The 20,479-nt window shown below is 45.3% G+C and overlaps 1 protein-coding gene across 5 annotated transcripts in view; it reads right to left on the reverse strand.

Annotated features, from left to right (window-relative positions):
- The window catches only part of MYH11 (myosin heavy chain 11), a 125,449-nt gene that overhangs the window by 40,813 nt on the left and 64,157 nt on the right, over positions 1-20,479 (reverse strand). For all 5 annotated transcript variants that reach the window (XM_043914392.1, XM_043914393.1, XM_043914391.1 and 2 more), the window contains 6 exons: positions 20,154-20,217; positions 17,033-17,131; positions 13,367-13,510; positions 3,801-3,896; positions 1,798-1,916; positions 737-889 (listed from right to left, as the gene is read on the reverse strand). In XM_043914392.1, coding sequence (XP_043770327.1) covers positions 737-889; positions 1,798-1,916; positions 3,801-3,896; positions 13,367-13,510; positions 17,033-17,131; positions 20,154-20,217 — 675 coding nt within the window. The remainder of the gene's footprint in view (positions 1-736; positions 890-1,797; positions 1,917-3,800; positions 3,897-13,366; positions 13,511-17,032; positions 17,132-20,153; positions 20,218-20,479) is intronic.

Consider the following 20,479-nt stretch of genomic DNA (forward strand, 5'->3'; position numbering starts at 1 on the left):
AGCCATACCCCATGCCAGGGGATCTTAGTTCCCCGATGAGGGATCAAACCTGTGCCCCTGCAGTAGAAGTGTGGAGTCTTAACCCCTGGCCTGCCAGGGAAGTCCCTCATTATCCCCATATTACAGATGTGGAAACCAAGGCTCAAAGAGGGAGTAATTCCATAGTAGATGTGTTTTGGGATATCTGTCAATCTTAACATATTCTCTTTCACTGAGAACTTCCCTCCAACTCATGGGAATGGGATTTGGTAGCCATTTTATACTCTATGAAGTACTGAAAGACCCTAAAAACAGTGCTTGGCTCTGAGATGATCATGTGACCCAACTCAGGTAAGATTCAATGACACTCATTTCCAAGATGTGGATGGAACTATTGGAAAGAATTGAAACTGGTTGGAACTAAGAGGCAGTCTGGATGGATGGCAGCCATATTGCCACCATGAGGGGAGAGCCCGCTTGAGAATGAAGCCAAAGTGGAGGATAGCAGAGAGAGGGAGATGGCAGGAGTTCAGGTCCTGCCTGTTGGATCCAGCTGTACCTCTGGCCTCAGTTTACAAACCAGTACATTCCCCACTGGATTTCTGTCTCTTAAACCCTCAAAGATTTAACCTTCATGAGACAGCTTCCCACCCTATAGTAGCTGCCTGCCTTTCTCCAAAAATAATGAATTTCTCTAAGTGGAAGCTAATTTCCAGAGAACTGGGACCATGTCTATCGTGATCCTGCCAAGTTGTACCTCAAAGATCTCAAATCCAGCGATGTCCAGGATCCCCAGGAACGAAGCCCCTTGCCGGTGGGTCTTGTCCAGGGCTTTGTTCACACGCGTAAGTATCCAGCGGAAAAGGCGCTCATAAGTGGCTTTGGCCAAAGCTTCTACAGCGAAGTCTGCCTGCAGGGGGTAAGGGGACAGGGTTACTCCCACTGGGCTGCATTTTCACAAGAGCCTGAGTGGTGGTCCTGGATTTTTATATTCCCTCTACCTACAGTTACTCCTTAAAAGATAAACAAAGAAAAGGAAAGTATACCATCTCTACAACTGGCAATAAGGGACAGAGTGGTTAGACCTAAGGAATGGCGATGTGGCTAAGTAGTCACTTCCTGTCAGAGGGACCTGGAACAGAGTGGAGCCTGCTCCATCTCAGGGTCACTTAGAGGCAGTCAGTCCTGCCTCTAGAAAGGGTCCAGAGACATTTCCAAAGGTTAAGTCAGCCCTCATACCTTCAACTAAGAGATCAAGATGAGGTCTGGAGTGAGCAACTCTGATAATTCTTGCTCAGCCAGTGCTGTACCTTCAAAACCTGACATGGGACTTTGATTATTCTAGTACTGGACAGACAGGGGATAAAGGATGGATGGATGGGTGGGTGGATGGGAAAGTCCTTCCCTGAAAGCCACCGGGAAGTCTAGGTCTTTTGAGCATGAGCCACCCATTGTCCTTGTTGGGCAAATGGTGTACTTTCCTTCACCACAAATTGGCTTTGCTGCATGGTTTAGTTAGATAACAGATGCATGAATGGGTAGGTGGATGGATGGATGGATGGATGGATGGGTGGATAGATGGGTGGATGGATGGATGGATGGGTGGGTAGATGGGTGGATGGGTAGGTGGATGGATGGGTAGGTGGATGGATGGATGGGTGGATGGATGGATGGGTGGGTGGATGGAGGGATGGGTGGATGGATGGAAGGGTGGATGGATGGACAGTGGATGGATGGATGGATGGAAGGGTAAATGGATGGAAGAGTCTTCAGGAATAAATGACAAATGCAGGAATAAATGGCAAATGCATCGTTTACCTGTTCTTTTGTTTGAGCCTTCTGTACCACATCCCTCCCGACTTTGATACGTGGGGTCAAGATGGATCTGGTGAAATCTGTCACATTAATTCCCATGAGGTGGCAAACTTTCTGAGCCGCTGGAAGGAGAAAAGAAGCATATTAAATGTATCACAAAAGTGAAGGCTTGGAAAAGAAGACAAATCACACGGGATCTCTGTGATCTGTGAATACACTGTTTTTTTCTCGATGAGATGGAACATGACGGTGACCATAGCATGAAAGAGTTCTAAAAACTGCTGTAATTAGTGACCTCACCCCCAGTGTTTTACAAAGAGGCAACGATGGGGTGGGATGGAGGTATGCCCCGACTGGGGCTTAGGGTCAGAGACAGTTTCAGGTCCTTGCTCTCTGCCCACTTCATAGCCATGTGATTTTTTGGGAAAACTACTTAACTTCCCAAACTCTAGCTGGCAAAAATGGTCAGCTATTTGGTATGTTGTTTGATTGTCAATGGGATTAAATGAGGTAGGTGTATACCTGACATATAGTTAAATTCAATAAGCATTTGTTCTACCATTCCGAGATATATGTGGCAATATATCTAGAGAGAAAAATATTGGAAACAACTTAAATGTTTATTCACAAGGGAGCAAACAAATATATCACGGTATTTTTATAAGTATTTTCTCTCTAGGGAAAAAAAAGAGTTGTAAGATGATGCCTATAGTGTGATATCATCCATGTAAATAAAAAATCACACTCACAAAACACCACTATATATTGTTCAGATACATGTGTGTGAAAGCATAAACATAAGACCAGAAGGGTATGTGGTAAAGTTTAACTGTGGCTGCCAGGAGATTCAGGGAGAAGAGCAGGACCCCGCTGGGAGAATAAGAGATGTCAGTCTTCTCCACACTGTGTTTTGTTTCAGTCTAAAGATAAAGAAGTATTCAAAAATATTCACAAATGTCCATTCTGAATGGCGGACACATGGGCTCTTGTTGTATCCATGTAGTTCTGCATTTAAAAAGGTTTTCTCAAAAAAAAATCCAACATTAGCTGCTTCCTTAATGTGAAGACTAATGGTACACAATGGTTTGGAATGGTGTGAGGTGGACGATAAATCGTGTAGTTTTAGGATTTTTTTCCCCCATCTTTTTGCAAAGGTGCTCTTTTCGTTTCTATTGCCCCGAGGGTCTCCCCTCAGTGCGAGGATTTCTTTAACTTTCCAGTTTTGAGAGTGTTAGACATAAGAAACAACTGACAGTTCAAAAGGGAGCTTGGAAAAGCAACCCAATATACAGCTTGGGACAGGGGTGTTGAGGCCACGGGTGAGCAAGTTGGGAACCTAAGTCATCCTTTTCAATCAGCCGCCAACAAGCAGGGTGGTATCCAGGCCATCTTTTCAAAACACAAAACACTTTATTTGCAGGTAGGGCTGTCAGATTTAGGAAAAACATATAGGACACCCAGTGAAACTTGAATTTCAGATAAGCAACAAACAATTTTTAGTATAATTATGTCCCCAATATTGCCTAGGACATACTTACAATCAGAAGTGTTTATCTGAAATTCAAATTCCACTGGGTGTCCTGTGTTTTATCTGACAACCCCATTTCAGGGAAATGTGAGGTCTATTTCCCCAACAAGACCACACATGCCATAAGAAAGGTGACGGTTCCTTCTCATTTCTCATTGTATCCCACTGCCCGGCATATGGCAGGTGCTCAAAAATACTTGTTTAACAAAATAAATGAGTGTAGAGTTTTAGAAGAGATACTCCCTAAAGATCCTGTCTGATCCAAAACTTAGTCGTCCCCCCCCACACTCTGACTGGAGAATTTTCCACATAGGATCTTCAGCAGTGAAAAGTTTGAAAAAAGAATTAAGTGATAGTAACCCAGTCTAGTTCTTATTAACACCCCAGATATACTCAGCCAGAAAAATAACCAAGGCAATGTGACCTTCCCTCCCATCACCAAAAGTCATTAATTATCACACAAAAAAGCAGCAAGCACCTGTGTTATCCGGCATGGAAGCCTGGTCTGTGTTCCTTTCCTTCTTGAAGACAATATTTCCAAGTTGTAGGACAGATGACACCACCCTCAATATGGCTGGAGGGAGGAGAGAAGACCAGATAAGACAGGGATGCCAACACCAAGATCCGGAGTCTGTAAGTCATTGAGGACCTGGAGCCAGCCTACAGCTTTCCCCCAGAGAGACTCCGTTCTGAGCCTTTGTCTAATCTGGTTCAGTCACTAACTTGTGTCCAACTGGAAAAAGCCAAACCATCCCAATTCCCTGCTAAGAGGAGAGAAGATCAGCTAGGGCAGAACAGAATATTTTTGGACTGTTGCTAAAAACCTTGCACTACAATGGAATTCTGCACAGGAGGGCATGGCAATCTATAGCCTGTGGACCAAATCCAGCTCATTACCTGCCCTTGAAAATAAAGTTTTATTGGAACCCAGCCAAACTCATTCACTTACATGCTGTTTATAGCAGTTTGCATGCTAAGTGGCAGAGTTCAACAGTTGCCATAGAGATCGTATGGCCTGGTAAGGCTAAAATACTTACTATCTGGCCCTTCGATACATCAAGGAGATTGAATGATTAACAATTACAAACAAACAAACCTGCTGTATCTCACAAACATGAATACTGAATGAACGACTCCAAATGCAAACAAGAACATATCATATAAATCCATTTAACAGGCAAATCTATGCCGTTGGAAGTCGGGACAGTGGTTATCCTTGACTGGGGAAGCTACAAGAAGGAGCATGAGGAGTTTCATGGGGGCTGGTGGTGTTTGTGTTCTCTGAGTTAAAATAGGCACCAGTTACGCAAGTGTGTTCGGTGTGTAAAGACTGATCAACTATATACACTTATACACAATCTTCTAAATGTAAACTTTACATCAATAAACTGTATCTAAAGACAAAACAAAACCCTGTGCTTCTCAGCATGCTCTGGCTGGATGTGTGAACGTTCATGTTAGGATGAAGAAGGGGGAGTCTTTTCCACTGGTTGTTGAGGCATCTCTAGACAAAACAGTGTGTTGCCAGACCCTGGGAACCCTTCTGACGCCATACTCAGCCCATGTCACTGTCAAAATGGTTTCTGTGCCTGAAATCCCCCCAAAACCATGAGTTCCTGGAGAGTGGGGGACTGTCCTATCTTCTTTATATTCCCAAACCTTCTCCAGGGTCCAGACACATATGGGGGAGGGAGGGTAGATGGATGGATGGAAAATGAACTGATGGATGGATGGATGGATGGATGGAAGGAAGATGGATGATGGGTGGATTAATGAATGGATAGATAATAGATGGATGGATCAATTAATGGATTGATGAATACAGATAGGTGGAGGATGGAGAGATGGATGGATGGATGGATGGGTGGAGGATTGATTAATGCAAATATTTGGCTTTAGATTACCTGAGGTGCAGATCACCCAGGATTTCCAAGAAGAAATCACTGTTCCAAGAACAAAACATAGAGATTCCAGCCTACTCTGATTCCTCAGGCCAAATTAAGGATGACAATCTTTTTTGGGGGGGAATTTTTGGAACCTTTTGGGACCTTTTGGGCTTCCCTGGTAGCTCAGTTGCTAAAGAATCCACCTGCAATGTGGGAGACCCCAGTTTGATCCCTGGGTTGGGACGATCCACTGGAGAAGGGATAGGCTACCCACTCCAGTATTCTTGGACTTCCTCTGTGTCTCAGCTGGTAAAGAATATGCCTGCTATGCGGGAGACCTGGGTTCGATCCTTGGGTTGGGAGGATCCCTGGAGAAGGGAACAGCTACCTACTCCAGTATTCTGACCTGGAGATTTCCATGGACTGTATGTATAGTCCTTGGAGTCGCAATAAAGTTTTACTACAACTGTCCTCACACGTTAGGGAGCCTGGCCCAGCTCAGGAGGAAAAAGGCCTAGACCACCCACCCATGTGTTCCCACTCACCACGGGAGAAACTTTCCTCTCAAGTGAACAAAGTTTCTGTCAGAAGGAAACAGCTGAGGCAGTTTCTTTAATAACATCTATGAGGGGGCTCTATAAACCATCAGGTGCAATAATCACAGTTCTTAAACTGAAAGTCTAAATGAGGGATTGCTGAAATGCCTGCATCACAAGCAGTGAAACTCAGGATTTCTCAGCCCGGGCCCTAGTGAATTTTTGGCCCAGAGAGTTGATTGTAGGGGGTGCCCCGTGCATCATTACAGGATGTTCAGCTGCATCCTTGCTGTCCAACCACTAGATGTCAGTATGCTGTTTCTGTGTTCAGTCGCTAAGTCATGTCCGACTCCGAGACCCCATGGACTGCAGCATGTCAGGCTTCTCGGTCCTTCACTATCTCCCAGAGTTTGCTCAAATTCATGTCCGTTGAGTCGGCAATGCTATCTAGCCATCTCATACTCTGTCAGTAGTGTTACCCTTTCCCAAGTTATGACAACCAAAAATATCTCCAGACATTGCCAATTGTCCCCTGGGGGCCACCCCCCCCCCCAACCCTGGTTGAGAACCACTGCTCTAAATGAGAAAAGCAGATTGATGGGGCCTGCAGGGATTCACGGGGGCCACAACCCTGCATGAAAGGCGACAGCTGAGACTCCAATCATGGCCACAAGGGAGGCAAACCCGGAGCTGCGGGACTTCTGCTTTTCCAAAGATGATGGGGAAACCCCGATTTTCATGTGAAATCTACCCAAGTTTAAAATTAACAACCGGAGGCTTCCTTAGTGGTTCATAGGTTAAGAATCCACCTCGCAATGCAAAGGATGTGGATTCGATCCCTGGTTGGGGAACTAAGATCCAACAAGACATGGGGCAACTAAGCCTGTGTACCACGACTAGAGAGCTGGCGTGCTGTAACTAACAGCCTACGTGTTGCAACTAAGACCCAAACAGCCAAGTAAATAAATAATGAATTTAATAATTAATAAATAATGAAATTAACAACTTTAATGTGGAGGTCAACCTCTTCTGTGGACTCAGGTGTTGCCAGTTTGCATTTTCTTGTGTAGATAACATGGTCACGGAAATGACAAAAGAATAGTCACCACTCCCAGGTCATAAGAGCTGGTGGGCAGCAAAGCAGCAAAGTGGACAGGCTGCCCAGATGGTAAGGGTGGCGAGGGCTGGGGTCTGGGGCAGTGGTTGAAAGCATGCACTCTAGTGATAGGATGTCCTGAATTCAAATCCTAGCTTCATCTTGCAGAGCCTCAGTTTCCCCATCTGCAAGATGGAGAGAGTAACAGAAGTACCTGCTTCATGAAATTTATATCGGGAGAGATGCTGCAAGCCACAGGCCTGGCCCAGTGGGTGCTAAGTAGCAGTTGACTGGTGGCCATCAAAGACGTGACCATCCAGAACCTGTGAATGTGACCTTATTTGAAAAAAGATCCCTGCAGAGGCAATTAAATGAGATCACCTTAGATTAAACTGTGTGTGCATGTGCATGCTCAATCATGTCCCACTCTCTGCAACCTCATGGACTGTAGCCCATCAGGCTCTTCTGTCCATGGGATTCTCCAGGCAAGAATAATGGAGTAGGTTGTCATTTCCCCCTCCAGGGGATTGTCCCCACCCAGGAATCAAATCGAGTCTCCTGTGTCTCCTGCACTGGCAGCTGGATTCTTTACCATCAGCACCACCAGAGAAGCCGCTAGATTAAACTGGTGGGCCTTAAATGCAGGAGACCTGAGTCCAATCCCTGGAGAAGGGGATGGCAACCCACTCCAGTATTCTTGCCTGGGTAATCCCATGGACAGAGGAGCCTGGAAGGTTATAGTTCATGGGGTCACAAAGAGTTGGAAATGACTGACAGATGAACACTAAACTGGTCCTAAATCCAACCATAAGTGAGCTGATAACAGAGCGAAGAGAAGACACATGGAGCAGAAGAAACAGGAAGAAGGCAGATTGGGGTGATGCGTCTACAAGCCGAGGACTTCTGGCAGCCACAGAAGACAGGTGACTGATGTGGGATGGATTCTCCCTCAGAACCCCTGGAAGGAACCACCCCTGCCCACACCTTGGTTTCAGACTCCTGGCCTCTAGAACCATGAGAGAATAAACTCCTGCTGTTTTAAGCCACCAAGCAGGGGGTCATCTGTTACAACGACAGGAAACGAATACGCCACCCTCACTGCTGAGAAGCAGGAAACGGGTTTCTCAACATGTAACAGATGCACCTACACACAGTATGTGCAGAGGGTGACCCACCTGCCAAAGCAGGAGACGTTAAGAGACACAGGTTCGATCCCTGGGTTGGGAACATCCCTTGGAGTAGGAAATGGCAACCTACTCCACTATCCTTCCCTGGGAAATCCCATGGACCAAGGAGCCTGGCAGGCTACACTCCATGGAGTTGCAAGGAGTCAGACATGACTGAAGCAACTTAGCGCGCAGGAAACTTTTAAAACGTTTCCATAGTTAGGGACTTCTACTAATTTATTTGAAATAGTATAACCAGGACACACACTTAGTGATTTTACAGAAATTGTTGTTTAGGACAACGTCCAGAGTGGATGGACCTGTGGAAAGCTACTCTCTGCATAAAAATATTCAGTCAATGATGCTATAGGTGGAACCCAGAAGCGGCATCAATTGTGAATGACTGACATCTGAAAATGGACCTCGATAGCCTCAGGGAGGATCTGAGGGCAGGAACGCTGGAGTTAGCTGCTGGGAATTCACATTCTGGCTGTGTTATTAGCAGCTGTGTGACTTCAAGTCAGGTACTAGCCTCTCTGGGCCCCCACTTTGCCATCTGAAGGCCCATAAGAACACCTACTTCATAGGACTGTCATGAGGGTTAAATGCATAGTACCTAAACCCAGGGGCTTCCCCGGTAGCTCAGCTGGTAAAGAGTTCGCCTGCGATGCGGGAGACCTGGGTTTGATCCCTGGGTTGGGAAGATCCCCTGGGGGAGGGCATGGTAACCCACTCCAGTACTCTTGCCTGGAGACTCCCCATGGACAGAGGAGCCTGGTGGGCTACAGCCCTTGGGGTCGCAGAGAGTTGGACACGACTGAGTGATTAACACAGCACAGCACACGGCAGCTAAACCCAGACAGTGCTCAATAAACAGTAGTTGCTACGATGTCATCATGATTACGATGGTCTTGCACTGCTGGCTACCTCTCTGTGCAAACTGAGGCAAGTACTTCTCTCTTGCTGAGGTCCAGGAGCCAGAGGAGACTGGTCACCTGGGCCCTCATGCAGCTCCAGGGCTCAGGCCTGACAGCACCCTCAGCTCCCCATTTTCCTTTGACCTTTCTGGGGAGACTTGGGAGCAGCCCTAGATTTATAATCAGGGTTGGTATACACACTGGTCTAAGTCCATGCCCCATGGGCATCAGTCCTTTGTCCACTCTCATCTTTTTAAAAAGTATTTATTTATTTTAATTCATTTACTTATTTGGCTGTACTGGGTCTTAGTTGCAGAATGCGGGATCTTCAATCTTCATTTCAGCATGCTGGATTTTTTATTTTTAGTTATGGCATAAAGGATCTTTAGCTGAGGCATGCAGAAGCAGCATGCAAACTTTTAGCTGTGGCATGTGGGAACTAGTTCCTTGACGGGGGATCAAACTCAGTTCCCCTGCATTGGGAGTGTGGAGTCTTAGCCACTGAACCACCAGAGAAGTCCCTGAACACCTTCATCTTTTTCTTTTTAATTTTTAAATCATATTTATATATATTTTTTATTATTTATTTTGGCTATCCAGGTCTGAGTTGTGCCACACGGGATCTTCAATCTTTGTTGCAGCGTGCGGGATCTTTAGTTGTGGCATGCAAACTCTTAGTTGCATCATGTGGCTTTAGTTCTTGGACCAGGGATCGAACCCTGGCCCCCTGCACTGGGAGTGTGGAGTCTTAGCCCCTGGACCACCAGGGAAGTCCTCACCCTCATCTTAACGCTTGCTCTATAGGCATACCAGGGCTTCCCAGGTGGCACTAGTGATAAAGAACCTGCCTGCCAATGCAGGCAGGTGGAGACCTACGTCTCCTACATTGGGACTGTGGAAATCTACCCTTTGCGTAAAAATATTCAATCAGTGATGATATAGATGACACCTGAAGCGGCATCAATGGTAAATGACTGACACCAGAAACGGATCTAGACAATCTCTGGGAGGATCTTGGGGCGGGGGCACTGGAGTTAGATGCTGGGAGTTCACACAGCTGCTAATAACCCAGCCAGGACATGAACTCCCAGCAGCTAACTCCAGTGCCCCTGCCCCGAGATCCTCCCAGAGACTGTCTAGATCTGTTTCCAGGTGTCAGTCATTTACCACTGATGCCGCTTCAGGTTTCATCTATATCATCACTGACTGAATATTTTTATGCAGAGGGTAGATTTCCACAGTCCCATTGTAGGAGATGTACAAGACGTGGGTTCGATCCCTGGGTTGGGAAGATTCCCTGGAGAAGGAAATGGCAACCCACTCTAGTATTCTTGCCTGGAGAATCCCATGGACAGAGGGGCCTGGAGGTCTACAGCACATGGGGTCTCAAAGAGTCAGACGGGACTGAAGTGACTTAGTACGCACACAGCATGCTGCAGACATAGCATCTACTCTATTATTTATTTATTTTCAAATGACTAGCTAGGTTGTCTGCAAGTGTGCTCAGTTGCTCAGTCATGTCCCAGACTTTTGTGACCCCACAGACTGTAGCCCGCCAGGCTCCTCTGTCCATGGAATTCTCCAGATTAGAATACTGGAGTGTGTTGCCATTTCCTTCTCCAGTACTCTTGACACTCAACACTTTTCCTTACATTCACTTCTCTTTCCTATGATTTACTTTAGTAGGAAACTTTATCTTAAGTGAAAAATCAGCTTTCCTTGCCATAAATAGATGGCCACTATAAAAATAGATACATGGAAAATAACTCATATTATCAAATGCTAGCAAGAGGCTGGGACATGCCCAGGGTGCTAGACCTGGGGTCTGCTTTCCAGGGTTAAAAGGGTGAAGAGCAGGTGCCAGGGAGGGGCTGAAGACCGCGTAGATGCCAAACTGCTCCTCTCTTTGAAAGTCATCAGACGGACTGAAAAGGACTAGAGAAGGGACCACTACCTCATGGTGGGTTTCTGCGTCATTGTCTAAAAAACGAGTCCACATTGTAGAACATTCTGGGTTCCTTCTAACCTTGTTTTCCATACCTTGGTTCTGACATAGATTTTTTTTTTAACTTATAGAACAAAACCCACCTTCCCACATACAAAAACAGCACAGCAAATCACAAAGTGGGGTTTGGGATTCCATGAGACCCAAGAATGAATCGTAGCCCCATCGGTGACTTGCTGTGTGTGTCTTTGTTTCTCTGTGCCTCAGTTTCTTCATCTGCAAACTGCGGTATAACAACAGTCATCTCCTAGGGTTGCTGCAATATTAAATAATGTGCATAAAGCACTTAGCAGATGGTTTTGTCCCCTGATGTCTTCACTTCAAATATATTAGAAGCATTTCCACATAAAGCAGTGTTAGAAAGGACCCACTGTTTTCTTTCATAAGGTCAAACAATAATTGAGTAAATCTTCCATTAATTAACATTTTAGCTTGTTCCAGTTTTTTGTTATGTACGTAAAACTGAACATTCTGGTATATTTTTGGTACACTTTTTAAAATGGAAAATTTACCAAATACCTGGCCCAAAGCAAGAACTTAGTCATGAGTTGTATTTTTTTAAAAGCAAAGATTAGAAGTAAAATTAACTCATGTTCCAAATAAAATGAATCATTCTTGGAGAGCTGATGTCATTCAGGAAGGGATGCTGTTAGTACTGGATTCTGAAGTGGGATCCCAGCCAAAAGCCACAAACACCCCCCCATCTGTTATCTGACTCATGAAACCTTCTGCTTTTCAGCCTCAAGTTATCTCTGGAGGAGCTGCCTGTCCTACAAAATGCAGTTGCCCTGCATTTTGGCAACTGTAGCCATCGTTCTGGGGCTTCAAAGAGGGTGCGAACTTGGCAAGAAAGGGAAAATTTCCACAGTCTTGTCCTGGTGTTTCCCAAAGAGATTAATCTTAAATATTGAGGCACATCTAATTCAGAAGGAAAAGTGTTTCTTGCACAGTATGGAAACCAGGAACGTCTCTATAAGCTTTCCTAGTCTGAGGACCAAACGTGTTTCTTGGTCTTTGGTATGATGATATTGATCAATGCTGACCCATCACCAGAACTGCCTTTCCGGGAAGAACCCAGGTACACCTCTGCCACAATTACTTTCCCTCCCCTCCACCCACATGTTCTTGATGAGGCCAATAACCTCTCTACCTCCAGATTCAAGAATGGAATAGAGACTGTAACAAAGAGACATAATAGAGCTTTCTACAACCCTGGCTCATTGTGAGTAGTTCAGGATTATGCCTGTCAACCTAGGCAATGAGACTTCATTAATGCACTCAGGCAAGGGATCCACTCTGCTCATTTCTGCTGGACATAAACCCAATGGATGTAAGGGCTGGAGCCACAACAGCTATTTTGTTGTCAAGAAACTACCACCTACTTAAAGACAAGGTTATTGAGACACCAAGTTCCAAAGACATTCTTCGAGTCCCAAGAATTTGCTGTTCATGAAACCAGTATCCCTGAATTTTCCAGCTACATGAATGAATCATTTTCCTTTTTGCTTAAGCCAATTTGGTCAGTTGTAGCCAAAAGAGGCCTAACGCAGCCACCTTTCTAAGACAGCAATAAGCCATGCAAAGTAATATTAATTTTCCTTCTTTTCCTTTTTGTTTTTTTTTTGAGTGGGGAATTCAGAGAGCAGAAATCTGTCCCGACCAAAGACAAGTCCCTAACATATTCCAGCGGTACTGAGGCAGGAAAGGCAGGGCTGGGCCCAAGGACGGTCTCCTCACACACAGACATCAGGTGGAAGGCAAAGCCACCTCCTTATTTTGCACTTAATCAGGCCATGCTTCATGGAGGAACAGCATTAGCACAGAAACTCTGTAACTGTGAGCAAGAACCTCTGACCAAGAAAACTGTGGAGCATACGCAGTAAAAGTGCATGGGTTGCCAACGACCCTACATGCCCTTTCATGTGTGGAGCCTGACTAGCAAAGGAAAATTTAAGGGAATTCAGCTCTTAGGGCTCATGTACAGGGGCTTCGAGAGACGAATGCTCAAGACCAGGGACTGATGTTACTAGATGCAATCCAGGCCCACTTCAACCTTCCCCTCAATGAATATTCTCCCCCTGATCAAAAAGACCCACCTAGTCAAAGGGCTAAAAATAAAAGGGGGATCAAAAAAACCCTGCAGGGCACCCCTCATTTGCGAGGACACCTATACTCTGTGTTGAGTGTGTAATTTTCAACTCTGCCCTAAATAAGCTGCTTCGCTGCTCACTATGCTCCTCAGCCTCAGCGTGTGTGTGTGTGTGTGTGTGTGTGTGTGTGTGTGTGTGTTCGTTTAATTTTTTTTCTCCTTAGTACCTCATGTTCTTTACCCAAATTCTTCTGGACAAGTTGAACAAGAGCCTGGACTTCTGATAAAGCATTTTTGGGGTCAGTACCCAGAGCAGGAACCCAAAGCGGGCCAAGGTGAAAAGACTTACACAGCTGTTCCTCCTCAGTGAACCCCATGATGGCCATGGCCTCCACAGTCTCATTGAACATCTCATCGTCCTGGGCGGCTGGGATGGGCACAAAGCCATTGGAGAGGAACGTGTAGTTGTTGAAGCCTTCCAAAAGCAAGTCATCTGGAAGGAGAGGAAGACAGGGCAGTGGTCAGGAAAGACACGTCCACTCTGAACAGGAGACAGGAACCTGATAAAGGGTCTGGTCCATCATAATTTCTTTCCCTTTCCCGAGACTTGGACAGTTCAAAGCTTCCTCTGTTTCATTGCATAGACGCGATCACTAGCCATCACCCGCCTCTTACAGTGGGGAAGCTTGTGCGCCACCCCAGCGTGCCGGGCAACTGAAATCTAGCCTGGGCCCTACTTCCTCAGCTGTGGCCCCTGACAGGACGGTGACATCTACTCAGAGGAAGGGAGATCTTTAGCTCAGTTGCCCAAAGGTATCCTGCCTTCAGGAACAAAGCTGTCTGAAAAGTTAGATTAATCTTTATCCATCCACTTATTAAACTTTTATCAAAATTAAACATGCACATTTTAAATATCAGTGACTGAGCTACAGATATGAAGCTGGTACTAACAGCCTGAGAAATGCAACTTGCAGCTTCTGGTCATCACTGGTTGAATAGAATTTGACAGGAATTTCACGAGCATCCCAAGGAAGGAGAAAGGCACCCTTGTTTTGCAACCTTCATTAGCATTTGTTCTTGAAGCACCCCAGTTTTCCTTCTCTAATAATCAAATAATTCTTTGGCCATATATGACTTTACTGTATCTTTTTGGATGTCTAGTTAGCACTGTGATTTTTGTTCTATGTATGTTGTGTAATAGTTGATTCTGTCCTACCCTTATAAAACATGTTAAACTTAACAAATACTTTATGAGAAAAAAATAAATTACTATCAAAAGGTTTATAATAAAAATACCATTGCTTGTCCCAGCCTTTCTCCAACTCCTACCTATAGTAGTTACCTACAGTAACTTCTTTTTATCTCTTTCAACTGTTTTTTCCTGGTAGTTATCACTATTTTTCTATATAATAGGCTTACTATATACTATACTTATATATCATATTAATGGCTACTTCTAGATATGGGTTAGATACTGCCCATTCACTTCCTGCTATGATAGAAAAAGATTTAGTGTTCTTACAACATCCTCCCTCTTCTCAAACTATTTCTAGCAATCACTGTGTGCCAGGTTACTTTAGTCATGTCCAGCTCTTTGTGACCCCATGGACTGTAGCCCTCCAAGCTTCTTTGTCCATGGGCTTCTCCATGAAAAAATACTGGAGTGGGCTGCTATTTCCTGCTCCGGGGGATCTTCCTGACCCAGGGATTGAACCCGTGTCTCTTACGTTTCCTGCACTGGCAGGAGAGTTCTGTATGACTAGTGCCACCTAGGAAGCCCCTGTAATAATAGACAAGGCTTATATCAGGAGTTGGCATATCTGGTCTGCTGGTTGTCTTTATAAATAAAGTTTTATTGAAACACAGACACCCCCATTTCCTTGTCTATTGTCTATGGCTGCTTTCACGCTACAGTGGCAGCCAGAGTTGAGTAGCTGCAATAAAAACCATGCGACTCTCAAAATCTATACGGACTATTTGGCCCTTTAGTAAAAACATCTGCCAACTCTCTGCTCATGACATTTATTAAATATTGTTCTCTATAAAGCTGTATTCTGTAGTTACATTCCTTTGCTGTTATTCACCCCTTTCTCCCTCAAATTTAGAATTTATTCTTTTTTTCTTACACCATTTGCTTTTATGACAAACTCCAATATATCAAGTGTCCTCTTCCAGATCAATCGTTAATTAGGCTGGATTTGATTATACTTTTGGAGGGAATTCAGCAAGATGCTTTACATTTTAAGCGAAGGGCTTTCATGGGTCAAGTCACTTGGAAGCTGCTTGATAAAGTCGAGGTTAAATTGACCCAAGATGCCAGTTAACTCAAGCCTTTGGATTAACTGAAATGCTTGATTAAAGTCACAAGGATCTGAGTCTTTGCCAAGATTTCATTATCCAGACTGAGGATATCTTTTAAAATGTTCAATTCTCTCTAAAACCCTAACCTCTTCTCAAACCTATCATCAAGTATACAAGTGGTTCCTAGGAATTTTACTTAGCCTTATCCCTGCTCTATTTCTGGAAGACTGGAGGCAAAGCACAAAACTTGAACCCGTTTCCAAACAACCAGACTGTTGACTTTGGTGGCACAGAAATGGAAGAAAAATATAAACATTTCTTTCTGGGCCACCCCACAGCATCTGTGCTGTAACAGCTAGTTTACCTATTTGCCACTGTGTAACATCCATTCCACTCCCCACTTTTACCCAAAATTGCTCCAGATGCCAAGTATCAAGATCAAATCATGAATGCTGCTCCCTCTAGTGGTGGAAGGTTACAAATACACCTCATCACAGCAAAGGTACCAGTACACTCATACTTTTGGTAATTTTCTAAGCAAAATAACTAACCCCAGGTCACAAAACTGATGGGAAGCAAAATTTGTACTGTTCTCCTAAAATTTAGGGTTTAAACTTATTACTATAATGTAGAGCATACTATGTACCTATATTGACAGGTATGTTCCTTTTTTTCAGAATTTTATATATTCTTGTAAGTTAGTAAAGATTCATTCTTCTGCATGCCTAGAACATATGTAATTTCCTACAGGATCGTGGCATTCAGTATAGTGTTTCTATATGAAAAATGTTTTTCTTACAACAGAGAGCAGCAAACTACAGCACAGTGCGTATTCCTATTTTTTATAAGTAAAGTTCTACTGTAATACAGCTGTGCCCACTGGTCTAGCATTGCCTATGGCTGCTTCTGCATTTACAAAGGCAGAGCTGAGCAGCTGTGACAAAAACCATGTGGCCTACAGAGCCTAAGAGATTGACTATCTTATAGTTGACCTTGCCCTTCGAAAAGGCCACTTCAAAGTTACTTTCAGAACAGGTATAACGAAAAATGCTTGGTTCCACTACAAAATTCCTTATGAACTCAGAATGCATCTTAAATACCTTCAAGTTTTATAAACTTGCAAATATGGCGCCTGTCTTTTTAAAATTATTTATTTAATTTACTTTTGGCTGTACTGGGTCTTTGCTGCTGTGTGTGGGCTTTCTCTAGTTGCAGGAACAGGGGCTACTCTTTGTTGTGATGCACCAGCTTCTCATTGTGGTGACTGCTTTTGTTGCAGAGCACTGGTTTAGTTGCTCCACAGCATATGGGATCTTCCCAGATCAGGGAACGAACCTGGGCCCCCTGCATTGGCAGGCAGATTCTTATCTACTGCACCACCAGGCAAGTACCTGGCAATTGTCCCCTCATAGAAGACACAGATTGTGTCTATTTGGACTTGCTGTCATCCAGTCTAATTATTAATTAATTATTTATTTCATGCCTCACTGAAACTGACATCTGCTATGCCACACAGTAGATGCTCAGTAAATGAAGATGACTGACAGAAGCCCCACTCACTCACTCAAAGGAGATGAGGAGATGCTGCCCAGAGATGTGTAACTCTTTCCCTGGCACAATCCCAGACTCTGTTTTAATAGTTATCGATTAACCCCGGAAAATGACGGAATGGAGGGCTAAGGTCTCCCAGCACATGTCCTTGCTGATCACTTACTTCGCATCTTCTCCTTGGCTCCAGCAATCAGATAGTAAAAGATATGGAAGGTCCTCTCGTCTCGGGCTTGGCGAATCGCACGTGACTTTTCCAGCAGATCTGGTTTGAGAGGAGTTAAGAATTCTAGAACTGTCATGCTGGAGAAGACTCTTCAGAGTCCCTTGGACAGCAAGGAGATCAAACCAGTCAATCCCAAAGGAAATCAACCCTGAATATTCATGGGAAGGACAGATGCTGAAGCTGGAGCTCCAATACTTTGGCCACCTGATGTGAAGAGTCGACTCACTGGAAAAGACCCTGATATTGGGAAAGATTGAGGGCAGGAGGAGAAGGGAGCAACAGAGAATGAGACAGTTAGATGGCATCACCAATTCAATGGACATGAATTTGAGCAAACTCCAGGAGATAGTGAAGGACAGGGGAGCCTGGAGTGCTGCAGTCTATGGGGTCACAAAGAGTTGGATATGACTGAGCTACTGAACAAGAACAATATAGAATTAATTCCAGGGATACCACACATGCTTCTCTTGCAGGGAGATGACCTTCCTCCCCAAGCCCTGGCACATCAACTGCTGGAGGGGAAATCTCCAGAACCCGGGAGAAGCTCCCTGGAGAGTTTTGAGGACTCTGATTGCTGAGGCAGATCAACCCACTGGTCCACATGAGCTGACCTTCCAGTTCTGGCTCACAGATTCAAAATGAGACCACTAGGTGCCGCTGGCTGGCCCCAGTGCCAGAGAGAAGTGAGGGGGACAAAGGGGGTTAAAAAAGTATAAAAAGACAGGAGTCAAGAGACTCCAGGATGGAAGACTTCTGGGAGGCGCATGAATGAGACATTTCCCCAACAACCATCACCAACTTCTCTTCTGTACAGTGAACTGTCTTTAGATATTACAGAGTAAACATAATTACATCCTCTATGGTCTGTTAATCCCTGTGCTGAATGCTGATATGCATTTTCTCATTTGCTTTCCTTTCTTGGAATACAATTGCTTTACAATATTGAGTTCGTTTCTGCTATACAACGAAGTTTCACTTCAGCTATAAGTATACAGTTATCCCTTCTCTCTTGGATCTTCCTCCCACCCACCTCGGTTCTTCACAGGGCACTGAGCTGAGCTCCCTGTGCCTTACAGCAGGTTCCCATTAGCTGCCTATTTTACACGTGGTGGTGTGTATATGTCAATCCCAATCTCCCAATTTGTCCCACCCTCTCTTTCCCCCACTGTGTCCACCTGTCCATTCTCTATGTCTGCATCTCTATTCCTGCCCTGGAAGTAGGTTCATCTGTACCATTTTTCCATTGTCTCATTTAAACCTCACAAACTATCCTAGGAACTAAGAGCGAATATTGTTGGCATTTTCAATACAGGGGAAACCGAGGCCCAGGGAAGCTCGGGGAAGGCTCATTTGCCAGGAGGACACAGTTAGGAAGCAGCGAAGCCAAGTGTTTGCAGTGGCCAAAACTACCTCAGCTGAGGGGCTGGGCTTCAGAGAGCTGGGTGCCAGTTCTGGCTGGCTGAGTGACCTTGACTCAGCTGACTAGCAACCGAGCCTCAGGATATTGTAAACATGCCCACTGATTAATCTAAGGAGAGCCGTTCTGCTGTGGGGGGAGAGGTGGAGACCATGGGTGCATGGGGATGGTGGGAGCCACACAGGTGGCTGGTGGATTTCCCAGCACATAAGAACTAGGTTCTACTTGACTAAAAATCTGCCAAGATGCTAACCACCGAAGAATGAATAATCATTTCTTCTCTGTGTCCCAAAATCCACTGGTTTAGACTGTGTCCTCCCTGCTCTATTATGTCAGGTCATGGGCACTAATTTATCTCCTCAAGGCCTCATAATTGTGGGCTTGCCTGGTGGCTCAGATGGTTAAGAATCTGCTTGCAATGCAGGAGACCAGGGTTCAACCCCTGGGTTGGGAAGATCCCCGGGAGAAGGGAGTGGCTAGGGCCACAAACTTATCTGTAATTCCTGAATCCAGAAACTTCGGAAAACTGAACTCAGCTGGTGGCCGTGACTGTTCTGAGCCTACACAAGGCTCTTCATTGTCTCTTTACCCCCCATTGGAGACCAATGTGTGTTCTGCTCTATCTCATTAAGTCCTGGCCCAGCTCTGGGGAGGTGGGGATGGTGCATGGTCAGGTGACCCCAGCCATACCCTGAGCCCCCACTGGGATGCATGAGTAGGCACTGGTGGGCTGGTGGAATTCTGATTCCTTAGATTTACAGAAACAGCTTCCGGTTTTCTTTGCCAGAAGCAGGCAGTTCCTCTGGGAGAGTTCTATTTCCACTGATGTCCTATTTGTGGGCTGGAGCTGCTCTGTTCCTAAGAAGGACAAGGGGTCTGGGCTTGGCCTTGAACCCTGGCTCGATAAGGATGAAGTGAAGTACTTGTGGATAAGTGGGTGGTCATTTCCTTCTCCAGGGGATCTTGCTGACCCAGGAATCAAACCCAGGTCTCTCACATTGCAGGCAGATTCTCTACCATCTGAGCTACGAGGGAAGCTCTAGCCAGTACTTAACTAGCTCTTATTCTGTCATGATTCTAAAAGCTTTGGTGTGTTAGCTGCTCACTCTTGTCCAACTCGTTTGCAACCCCATGGACTGTAACCTGCCAGGCTCCTCTGTCCATGGGATTCTCCAGGCAAGAAGACTGGAGTGGGTTGCCATTCCTTTCTCCAGGGGATCTTCCTGACCCAGGGATCAGACCTATGTCTCCTGCCTTGCAGGTGGATTCTTTACCATTGAGCCACCAGGGAAGTCCTCTAAAAGCATTACATGAATCAGTTCACTTGAGGCAGGTATTATTAGCATCCCCATTTCACTGATGAGGCACAGAGAGGTTAAGTAATTAGCCCAAGATCACTCAGCTAGTGAGAGGTCCACCCAGAATCAAATACAGGCTGCTTGAGGTCCCCAAATCAAGGGACCAGCACACTACAAGGCTTGCTCTTAAGTGAAAGCAACCCCAGGGAAGAGGTGTTCTGGATGGCACCCAGGTGCTGGAGAGAGAGGCGGCTCTTGTGCCTTTCAGGCCCCCTGGGGGCTCTGGGCAGGAGGTGGGTGGTGCCGGGATGGGGATCCCAGGTAGCCCAGGCTCAGCAAAGGATACACGTCTCAATGTTGGCTCCCACGATGTAACCCGTGACATCGAAGTTGATGCGGATGAACTTGCCCTGCCAACAGGAAAACACAGTTCACAGTGGGGTCCCCAGCCTTGTCCCTCAACCCATGCTGCAGGAAAGGAGGGCGAGAGAAGTCAGGGAGCATTCGGAGGGGCACCCACAAATCAGCATGGTCCCCCTCGTTAATGGAATTCAGGTGCAATCTTTCCTATAAATTTCTTCATGTAATTATCTTTCTGAGTCTCCTACGGAGGTCCCACTTCTTCTGTACAACAAAATGATTATTGTCTAAGTATCATCAACCACCCAAGTT

Source organism: Cervus elaphus, chromosome 10 (genome assembly GCF_910594005.1).
Source record: "Cervus elaphus chromosome 10, mCerEla1.1, whole genome shotgun sequence".
Lineage (NCBI taxonomy): Eukaryota > Metazoa > Chordata > Mammalia > Artiodactyla > Cervidae > Cervus > Cervus elaphus.